The following is an 11,157-nucleotide window of genomic DNA, read 5'->3' as shown; positions in this document are numbered from 1 at the left end:
TTGGCATCAAAAAGTAACTCTGGAACTAAAGCTTTATGGCCGCCTCATGTAAGCACTAAAAGCAAAGTAAATGAAATATTAGAATGAATATATACAAACCTTAGCCTCCCAATCTCTTATCAAACAGTTGCTAAGGCAAATCTCTCTTTACCATCAAGTGATGTTAGCTTCTATAAAAGAGCACAAAGAATGTTATATTATATATATCTTACACCTGAAATATTTTCTCAAAGAGGCAGTAAAAAGCTGGAAGACTTTCCAGATGACTTAATTATAAGTCTTCCAAGACTTCCAGTTTTATGTTCATCTTTTCCTCAATCAATCACTCGACAGTAAGAGATATAACTTACCGGCGGCGGAGTTCAACGAGACGCCTCTGAGAGAATGTGCGCTAGGGTTTCCTTTCGGATCTTAAATAGAGGAAGCGGCTGTGAGAACGGTGGTGAGAACGACGGTGATAAACGGCTATGAGAACGATGGATTAGAGAGAATCGACGGAAATCGCCTTTGAGAGAAACGCCGTTAGGGTTTTCTGATTTTCGCGAAACAGTGAATAAAAAAAACACCTTATATATGGCCGGTAAATAATCCGATTAGGTTTAAAAGTACATTGTAAAATTAAAGGTTCGGTCCGGTTTGGACGACTTACTAGTAAGTCGTCTGATGTACAGTATTCAATAGACGTCTCAGACCCTAAATTTAACCCCTAAACTAAATTGACTAACTAACTAACCACGTTATAAAACCGTAGTTATACTTAAATAGTATTTACTATACACAGAAATAAACACACTTAGGTAAATTTTAAAGTTTTCAAAAAAACTTTTATGCATTCCAAAATCTAAGCCTAAGAACACATACAATACTACAACATATGTTGACAAAACTTAAACCAAAGAATATCATGACTCACTACTTTCACTCATCTATGTTGAAAACAATTAAATTTTGTTATATCTTAATTTATATCTCTTAAAACATATGTTAATTACATGATTTCAATTTTTCACTTATCAAAATATTATTTACAAAAAATTTAAATTATTTCTAAGTAGAACTATACCAGACGACTTTCCAGTAAGTCGTCTGTAAAGTCGTCCAGACAGACGACTTACATGGGTTAGAAACGTAAAAAAAAATTGATTTTTTTGTTTGTTCACAAGGGACTGGTTGTAATTTCAATAGCCTTTTAGGTTACTTTTGCATTTGATTCAATTTTGGGTTTAACTTTGTGTTTGAAATCAAGCTGTGAGTCATATTTGACAATTTTCCCTATATATTTTTGACATTACAGATATTCTTTTAAACTTCAAATTCAAGGTTTCAGTTATAGTTTTGAGTTCAGGTAAAATTTCAAAAATTAAAAATATATTTCAAATATTCTGATAACATTGCAGAACACGAGAGTTTTTCCTTTTTGCGTTTGTCCGAAAAAGAAGTACAAATCCCTTTTTTCAAATTCACTCATTAATTAAAAAATAATAATATTTGTTATTGGACCTAATACAATTTGGCCTTTATTGAAATATGTAACTAACATTTTAACATACAAGAACGTGTTTATTGAAATTTAAGCTAAAATTAATATAAATCAAATGTTTAACAAATAAACTAAACATATTATTTATATAATTTTAAATTATCTTCAATCATTAATGTTGTGTGATTATTTTTGTGAAGTTATATTTTTAGTGGGATCAAATTTTTTTTTTTTTTTATGGGGTCAATACAAATTTTCTTAAATAAAAAGAAATTTTTTGAAAAAAATAGTGCCCACACCTCCTTCATTGCCGCCGCCAGTCCGCCCCTGAAGGGAAGAGAGTTTTCACTCAGACTCAGGTTGGTTTTTCAAGTAAAGAAGATGACTTCTGTAATTACCAACATTTATTTAAGACTGATAATAGATGGTAGGAGCCGCGCGAACGCAGGCTCCCTCTGCCACAAATAACGACGCAGGCTCTCCCACTTGGGAAGACCTTAAGTTAAGCGCCCCTCCTTTATGTGCAATGGAGGTCACTAGCCTAGGCCACTCGTCTTCTTGATCACGAGTCGACCCCGTCCAGGTAAGTGATTTGCTTGTTCGCTCCCCTTCTCTTTTTATACTCTGCTTAGCGAGTCCTTCCCTTTTAACGTAACCGATGTGGGACAATTTACACATCTCTCAGACTCTCACAAGCTTTACACGGCAAAAAGCCTAGTTAAGTGTTTGAAGCCATTTTCTGGATACGCACCACTCGGACTTATTCCATATACAGTTTTTTGCTCATATTTTGCTTCGTGTTGTGGATCAAATGTTAAGTTCAATCAACAAAACGCCACATATTACTTTGTTTTTGTGATCTTTAATGAATTTTAGCTGATCCCAACGTTCCTAACTAACTGCCTAAAGCTCTTAAGATCTGAATTTTCTTTGTTTGTAAGAATATAAGTTGCAGATTTGCTCTGAAGATTCTTGTCTTAACAGGATTTTTAAAGGAATGTTGGAAAGCAGTGTCTTTTCAGGTCTTTTCAGCAGAGGATAAAACAGAGAAAAGTTGAAACAGAGCCGCCGAGTTCATTCAAAGGATATTCAGTTCGACTATTTCTGGATGGCGATTTATAAAGGAAAACATGCTGGTAACTTTTGTACGAGTGTTAGATCATTCAGCGATTGATTCTCATGTAACGGAGCTGGCATGAAAATAAACAGAACAATGTTAAAGAGCTAAGTAAAGTATCAAAAATCAAACTAAAAGCCCTTCCAGAAATTCTCAAAGGTCGCAAGGATCAAATGAGGGGGTTTGGAAATAGTTTTCAACCAGCAATAGACGCGCATTAGGTTAGTACCTCATTAGCGACGTCACTGCCCCAAGGGCCAAGATGCTTTTCAACTAGCCTAAGCCTCTTTACTTTATAATCAAACAAAACCGACCTACTTGGAACATCTTTCGATGTGGGATTTAGCTTGACCACTTCGCTCTCTTTATCATTCCTCGAATCAATGACGATAATCATCAAACTCTCCTAAACCTCAAATTATCACTGAGACGAGCAAGGATCGTGTGCCTATGTCCATCTCAACATCGTGCAAGTTTAGGGTTTCATTGGATCGAGAGACGATCAAGATCAATAAAACATCAGAGAGAAAAACAGGAGGAAGAACGAGACGAATACATACAAGAAGATGAAAGACTAGAAAAGGAAAGAGAGATTTTATCAGACCCAATTTGGTTTTTCAAGTTAAGAAGATAACTCCAGTGATTGCCGGTGTCTTGGGACGCAAGAAAACACTTGAAGGTGAAAACAGAGGAAAGATAGATATGATTCTGCAGAAGAAACTACTGAAGCTGATGAGACCATGGCTGTTGGTAAAGCAAAGACTGAAGACGACGAGAATAAGAAGATGCTTAAGCGAGGGTATGAGTAGAAGATGCAAACCGATGGACCAGTCAGGATGACCATTGATCGATTATTGATGGTAGGGTGGTTTCACTAAACAGTCATGGTCGTGTTGCTTATTCACTCTTGAGATATGCTTTATACAAACTTTATTTCTTACCAATGTCATTATCTTAACATTCTTCAAACTAAGACTACATTCCAAGACCTAATACCACTGCTGAAACCTTAAACAAATAATCAGCAAGAACACTAACTAGCCAACATTACCTGAAGAGTCAATATCATGAAGAGATTTGAAACTAATTACATGGATAATTATGAGTAAAGCCATTGTAGTTTGTTCATCTTTGTAACTGTTCTTGAGTTTGGTTGTTTGTGGTGGATGGTGAAGTTTTGATGGCTTCAGAGGGTGGAACCATTCCCCACTTGCCTTCAGCCTCCGTCGGTTCTATCACCTTTACTGACCCATCATTCAAACCGACCGCAAACTGGTTTGGCTCTTGCGGGTGAGCTGCCACAACTAGAGGGGACAAGCCTTGGTTCCTGTAATAACAGAGAGTTAATATAGAGACAAGCTTATAAACACTTACATTGATTGACTTAGAACTAAGAATCTAATGAAATGTTAGATAAGCACTTACCCTTGAGGCAAGTAGGCGGATGGAGAGATACGACATCTTAATCTAAGAGTGTCTGCGTCGAACACTCCAATGTTACCATCGCGGAAAGTGGTGTAGATCAACTGGCTGTTACAGGCATACACTGCTGAAGATATAGGAGCCGACAACGAGTCTTGAGGAATCCACTGATACATGGAAGCAAGAAAACATAAGTCTATACAAAATTCAGAACAATAATTAAGAGCTCAGGTGTTTATATATCTATGGACTTAGAGAGATGTATCTCATACGTACCTGTCGGATACATTCCATCTTGGAAGCATCAAATATAGCTAGTTGTGTCTCGTGTACTGCCAGGATACGGATCTGATCCACATGAAACTGTACACGCGTGTCTCCATTGGCGGCTTTTCCTGCTGGCATTTGTATTGCTACGGATTTTCTCTTCTCCCATGTGTCAATGCTCCAAAAGCATATCTAAGAGAAGACAACAACAAGCGTTAGCCTCCTCCTGGTGGAAAATTGAGCAAGGGAAAGGCATGAAATATTCCAGCAATTTTTTTCTGCAACAACAAGACGCAGAGCATAACGCACCTGAGCATCAGCACCGGATGAAACCAAGATATTGAGGGCTGTAGAAAATGCTAAGCCAGTGATGCGTTTCTGGTGACCCTTTAGCTTTGATTTGACCTGATGAAACACAGATGCAAGAGAAGTGAGTTCGTTCATATAGTTTAAGGGTAACATCTATAACTGTAAAGCTACTTAAGTGGCAATGGTTGGTATTATCGACTACTTACCTCATCCACTCGGACATTGTAGATGTGAATCGTGGAGTCCTCCATCCCAATGGCAATGATGTTGTTGTCCTGAGGATGGAACGCCAAAAATGTTGAAGCCGGTGGAGGTTGCATGAATGTTGTCATCACCTATAAGGCCAACAGATTTTTGAAATATTAGAACCACCAAAGGAGTTTTATAGTGTGAACGTGAGAACATTTTCAGCTAGAGCTTGTGGTTTAAGTGGTCTACTTTCAAGTTCATATATACCTTAAAAGTCATCATGTTAAACAACGAGACTTTTCCTCCAGCAGCCGACATGACGTATGAGTCGTTCTTAGAGAGAGCGATGCACGGGTTAGACTCTTCAAGGTTTACACCAGAGACATCGTTGGCCATGAGAAGACCACTGTTTGGTTGCCATTGCTGAGGAACAACAGCAGTAGTTGCCTGTATAATAAATGGTACTTAGATAAAGCCGCACAAAGCTCTCTCTAACTCTCTTATATGCTTACCTTTCCACTAGGGTTCTGCTCACTGCGAACCCACTTCCAGAGCCTCTGAATACCGTTCAAACCTAGTGCCACGATTCCAGCGCCGGAATTAGTATACAGAAGCCGGACAACCTGCTTTGCCACGCAACAGGAGAAACATAAGCCTAAGTTTTTTTTTAAAAATTACAAAACAAATTTCTACTCAAAGTTAATTAGGCAAACCTTTGTGGAAGAACCAGCGGTATCGGGTAAAGTAGCCTTGCGACACTGGGCAGGGTCCATTATTTCAGCTAATTGCCAAGGTCTTGGTTTGTCTGTTGAGTCGTCTATTATTCTTGGCTTCGAGGGATCAACTCCATTCTTGAGGATTTGCCACAACAAAAAAGATTAGCAACTATCCTTAAACATATAAGAAAACTGAAATGCTATAGTCATGATTTTAAACAAATGTAATCCAATTTCATTTTCTAGTGAAAAATTTAGAACATAATAATAATGATTTATAAAAATGGCTAGAAACATAACATTTGATGGGTAATTTACCAGCATTGGTGAGGGTCTAACAGGAGAGCCTCGTTCAATTTTACAGCTGACAGAAGCACCAGGAACCTAACAGAATACCAAAATGTGTAAGCCGAGAGAGCTTGCTACAACAGTGGATGTTAATAAAGAGAAATATACTACAAAGTTGGGAAACGTTACAGCTTTGGTTAAGGAAGAATCGACTGGATTCCTCATCGTTTCAAAAGCAGAAGCTTCCATGGCTCTCAGAGATCGGAAACCAGCTGTGTTTGCTAGGATCTTAAATCCGTTCTCTGCCGTAGAAACGGCTAGAAGATTACCTTCCCTGTTAAATCTCAAGCGAGGAAGAGCCTGAAGATGAGATAAGTTAGTATCCAAATCTAAAAAGATCGCCTAAGCAACAAGCCGTGGGAGAAAAAAAAAGAATCTGTGAGACTAACCGGAAGTCCACCCTCCGCATCAGTGCTAGTCAGAACATTGATATTGTCCATATCCCAGAACTTGATTTGCCCATCTTCACCAACAGCCAGAAAGTGGTTCTTGGAGGTATCAAACTGAACCACACCAGCCAACTTTTTATGAAACCCAAGATACGTCCTTTTAATTGATCCTTCACTTTCATTCCATTCAACTAGGAAAAAGTCTCCATCTTTACTCGTTCCACAAGAGAACAATCTGAAGAAGAAAATGCACCACGATATCAGAAAGAACTAAAGCAGAGCGATGAAAAATGTATTCTGAAAACAGATAGATTTGAGTTGTTGTAAATCAGTAAACGATGCAGGACATTTGGGAGAGAGAAATGTGTATTTAGGAGGAAAACAGACTAGAAAATCAAAACGACAACTCAGTACATTCATGAATAAATAAATCTCAATGACAAACTTTAACATTTTAGGTACTAGGTATGAAGAATACATAACGATTGTATAAGCGAGTTTAAAGGACTAGAAGATGGACTCTTTACGAAATTCAGATCGTACCTAGACCCATCAGCGCTGTAAAGCATCGTAGTACACCATTTACCAGGAGCATCATAATCAACTCTGGAACCCATATTGTCATAAAGCCAGGCCTTTATTTTCCCATCTATGGCCGTTGAAAATATGAACTGAAATCCAAATAAGAACAGAAGTCAATAGGCAGGATCTTCTAAAGGAAATATGTCATCTACTTTTAGTGTTCTTTAAGCAGATGATAGATGATAGAATGCCACACCTGAATGTTCTCTTTGTGATGAGGACAAATGGAATAAACAGGAGTTTCATGACCTTCAAAGGTAAAATGCTTTCGACCTTGAAGATCCCATACCTGTTCCACATATATCAAGTTAGACAGGTGCAGTAGATTGATATGTCTAGCAGTGAAATCCTGTGATTCATTTACTCACCTTGATTAGCTTATCATCTCCGCAAGTAACTACACATAGCTGTCTGTTCGGAATAGCGAAAGCCAAGTCGTTCACAGCACCCATATGGGCATCGATCTGTGAGAACAAAAAGAGATATAATTTCATGAGATATAATTACATAGCATTCCTTATCGTACGGAATATGATCTAACGTATGCTCACCTCAGCATGCTGGCGAAGATCGTTAGGTCCAGAGAAAGCATACAAGTGAACAAGATGTTTCGAATAGGCAACCCCTGCACAAGAAGAGACTGAGACAAGAGACTAACTAAAATCAAAGAATGCACGAAGGGAAGCTTACCAATGAAATTTCCATCTGGACTCCATGCAACACGGGTGACAGAAATTGGTGTTTCCTTAGCTATCAAAGCCTGAGTGAGTCCCAAAAAATGGTAAGTACAAGATTCTCGAACAACAGATAGTTTGCTGATACATTTTGTCTCCATCAACTATCAGTTCTCAAAGAAATATTTTTTAAATTAAGCCTTTTAAATTAAACACATAAACTACAAAATTATTAGCTGTAAGACAAACCTGAAACTGATTTGTGCAGTTAGTCATATCCCATACTTTGAATGGCCTTGTAACCAGCTTCTCTCGAACAGCCAGTTCCCACAATGTGATTTCTCCCGTCGCAGATCCGACTGATGGAACTCAAATGCTCATTCAGAACACGAACAAATAACAGAAATATAACTTCAAATTCAGTTTATAATTTGTATTCTAAGTTTCAAACCACCATACCAAGAAGTAACGTATTTTGCATAGGGTGAAACTCCATGCTTGTCACAGTAGACCCTTGATGCAACGCTAGAGCCACCTTTAGTGGCAAGTCTTCCGGCGACCATAGAGCTTGTTGCCTAGGAGCAGGATATGTCACCTGGAAACGAATAATGCTTAGAATATTTTGAGAAAAATGCAAGAATCGTACAAATAGCTTTCCAGAATGAAAAAAAAATATATTACCTCCTCCACAGATGGGGCAGGGCGGAGACGCTTCATTAGTTCATGATCCGGATTCTGATAATCTACAATACTTGGAGTTGCTGGTGGTGTTCTTGGTCGCTTCAAGATTGCCACTTTTTGTAAGAAAGGTAATTAGTCTTAGAAGGATATAAAACAGGAACTTACTGATAAGTTCAGAACAAAACAAAAAAGGTAGAATACTGTCACAAACTAACCTTGATTCATAGGTAGAGGCATAGGCGCAGGTGTGACAACGGCAGCTTGGACAGCAGAAGCACCAGAGGCAGCAGCCATCCAACTAGCTAAAGCGCCAGCATTAGCAGCAGCAACAGCACCACCAGGAGGAAAGGGCTACATTAATACAGAATTACAGATTTACTCAAATATTAAATTTTTGTACGATTCAGAAACATGAATAAAGGAGTCAAACGTTGAGGTTTCTTACACCATGAGCTCCAAGTGGCGGAAAAGCTGCTGGCTTTGTCAAAGTTGTAACAGGCTGATTGACTGATGAAGGTGCCAGAGGACCATTGGGAACTGCGCATGTGTGGTCTGTGAATAGAGTTTTAATATCTGGGTTTGGCCTCGGATTTTTGCAAAGCTGGTGCTGCCAATTAAGACTGCAAGAGAACATGTGCACGATGAATCCAGCAACATACTCTATTGTCGTGAGGAGAAAAAGAAAAAGAAACACACCTCTGATTAATGAGAGTCCGCAGTCTAGAAGATCTTAGTGCAGGGAACGTCAATTTGTCACGAAAAAGAGGATTTGCTTCGATTAGTTTTTTAACTTCTGATAGCATTACGGTCCGAGCTGTTTTAGTGTCTCCGTATTTGGAAAGCTGGTCATTTTCCCTGCAATAGATAGAGAATCAAATTTGTTTAATATCATTAGATGTCAGATTCACATTCCTAATTGATATCAGTTGAAAAAACCCAAATCTTGATCTCTCCTTGAACAGACGAAGTAGAATCCACAAAATCGTACCTGAAGTTCTGTAAAGTTAAAAGCTGAGTAATCTCTTTGTAGAGATCCTCGTTGAAAGTGGAGAAGACTCTCAAGTCCTGCACCAGTATCTCAACTGCTTTGGCCTTATCTTGCCTGTACAAAGAGACAAAAGATGATATCTAACCACACTCTGAAACCACAAACAAGAGCAAAACAGATAGGCATGGCTTTGTTTTATTTACCTATCAAGCGCCTCGAGATACTTCTGCTTCCTGATTTCGAAGAAAATCTTCATGGAGTATCTGTTATCGTCAACCTTGGTAAAGCCAGACAAGTACTTCTCCACTTCATCCCACTCTCCAGCGAGAACTTTCTCGTCGAAATACTTTGTATTGAAGAAGAACCCTGACTCTTTCTCAAGCCTGTAGAGGACACGTCAATAATTCCAAACATATGAACAACAAACCATCAACTCAAGAAAGGCTAATTAAACATCAAAATCATACGAAAATAAAAATTAAATTAAATTCCTCTCTACTCTGATTCAAATACAAATAATTCAAACAAGTCTAGGCGGCGCCTAAGCAGCAAATCGAGCCTTTTTTTCAAAATATTCATTCAAAAATTCGGTTAGGCACCCGCCTAATCAATATAAAACGCCTAATTACTGCCTAGCAATTTCTTAAACACTGATTCAAACTACATAACCATCCATGTATATTACAATAACAAATGTTTTATTTAAATGATTACATAATTATATCACGAAACTGCACCTTCTGATAAATCTCACAAACAGAGTAATCAAACACAGAGACGACGAAATAATAATTCTTGGAATTTTCGATTGAACTTCCTCTAGACTAACCTGTGGACAGACTCCTTGAATTTCTCTTCCTCGAGAAATTGCAGTATGAGAAACACCAGCTCTCGGCTTAACGATGACATTCTCCGCAGCTCCGAATCTCAAATCTAACGTCAAAATCACAAAATTAAACGATGAAAAATACACGATTACGTACGAATCGGAGCTCGGTGCAGAGCTCCGAAGATCTACACAAGCTAGAAGAAATCAGGCTTCGAGAATTTCTAGGGTTTTGAAGAGCTGCGTGTAGAGAACAATGGAGAGAATAAATAAAGGAGAGAGAGAGAGAAACTTGACCTCGCTTTCTTGGACGCGTTCTTATTCTACAGAGAGCAGGTCTTACCGACTTATCAGATATTAGCGGAGCAAACTTCGGTGATATGAGACTACGCTTATAATATAGGTAGAGGAGGATATCACCTAGTGAGGTGATAAGGGGGAGTGGAGATTAAGTGGCGGATTCGAAAACAAAATTCAAATAGTGTGAATATACTGTGCACACGTCCAGTCTGGTGGTCCCCACGTTTCTCTCTCTCTCTCTCCATCTCTTGTGATGTCGCTCTCTCACCTCTTGTTGTTTCGCTTTTCTCATTTTCTCCTAATCACCCCTTTTTTATCGCGTTATATATTAATAACTCCGACAACGTGTCAGTTACTCGGTGGACAATTCAACATATCACAAGTCACATCGACAAATAATAATTTTTTTTTGCAAATAATAATATTCTTACAAAAACATTTATTTGTTATAAAAATAACTGGAATTTATTTGTATAGCAGGAATTTAAATAAGGGCAAAATTTTATACCCGTAGAAATTTTAACACTGATAGAAAGATTATTATTAGAGAGAAGAGAAGAGTGAAATGGTGTGTTTCTAAACGATCGAACTCGATCGTATATATAGAGAAAAAATCTACTGTGCAAATAGTGCAGCGGGACCCACATCTTTAATTATTTCAACATTTTCGGTGGCCGCTGCTTTTGACTTTCGTAACACTCCCCCTTGGGGGCCGGTGTCACTATCCGCTCTCGCTTAACGTCTTTGTTGTCTCGTTAAAAACCTCTCCAGGAAAACCCAATGGGAAAAACCATAGTAAGGTAAAAAGAGTACAACTACGTAAGCTCCCCCTTGAATGAACAGTCATAGATCCTTCTGATGGCGCATCC

At 38.3% G+C, this 11,157-nt stretch overlaps 1 protein-coding gene across 1 annotated transcript; it reads right to left on the bottom strand.

Moving 5' to 3' along the window:
* Nucleotides 1–3,510: 3,510 nt before the first annotated feature.
* LOC106327383 (topless-related protein 3) lies at nt 3,511–10,274 on the bottom strand. The gene is made up of 25 exons (XM_013765525.1): nt 9,992–10,274; nt 9,366–9,545; nt 9,163–9,276; nt 8,871–9,029; nt 8,620–8,794; nt 8,390–8,525; nt 8,175–8,287; nt 7,953–8,088; nt 7,743–7,852; nt 7,510–7,579; nt 7,371–7,444; nt 7,188–7,283; nt 7,016–7,108; nt 6,781–6,908; nt 6,238–6,472; nt 5,978–6,148; nt 5,819–5,884; nt 5,498–5,635; nt 5,297–5,407; nt 5,052–5,231; nt 4,802–4,930; nt 4,596–4,691; nt 4,296–4,478; nt 4,023–4,186; nt 3,511–3,924 (listed from the first exon to the last, which is right to left on the bottom strand). The coding sequence occupies exons 1-25, from the start codon at nt 10,069–10,071 to the stop codon at nt 3,723–3,725; spliced, it is 3,339 nt and encodes a 1,112-aa protein (XP_013620979.1). The 5' UTR covers nt 10,072–10,274; the 3' UTR covers nt 3,511–3,722.
* Nucleotides 10,275–11,157: the final 883 nt, after the last annotated feature.

The sequence above is a fragment of the Brassica oleracea genome, chromosome C2, assembly GCF_000695525.1.
Source record: "Brassica oleracea var. oleracea cultivar TO1000 chromosome C2, BOL, whole genome shotgun sequence".
Classification (NCBI taxonomy): domain Eukaryota; kingdom Viridiplantae; phylum Streptophyta; class Magnoliopsida; order Brassicales; family Brassicaceae; genus Brassica; species Brassica oleracea.
Note: the sequence above shows the minus strand (reverse complement) of the source record. Positions and strands in the feature narration are given on the sequence as shown.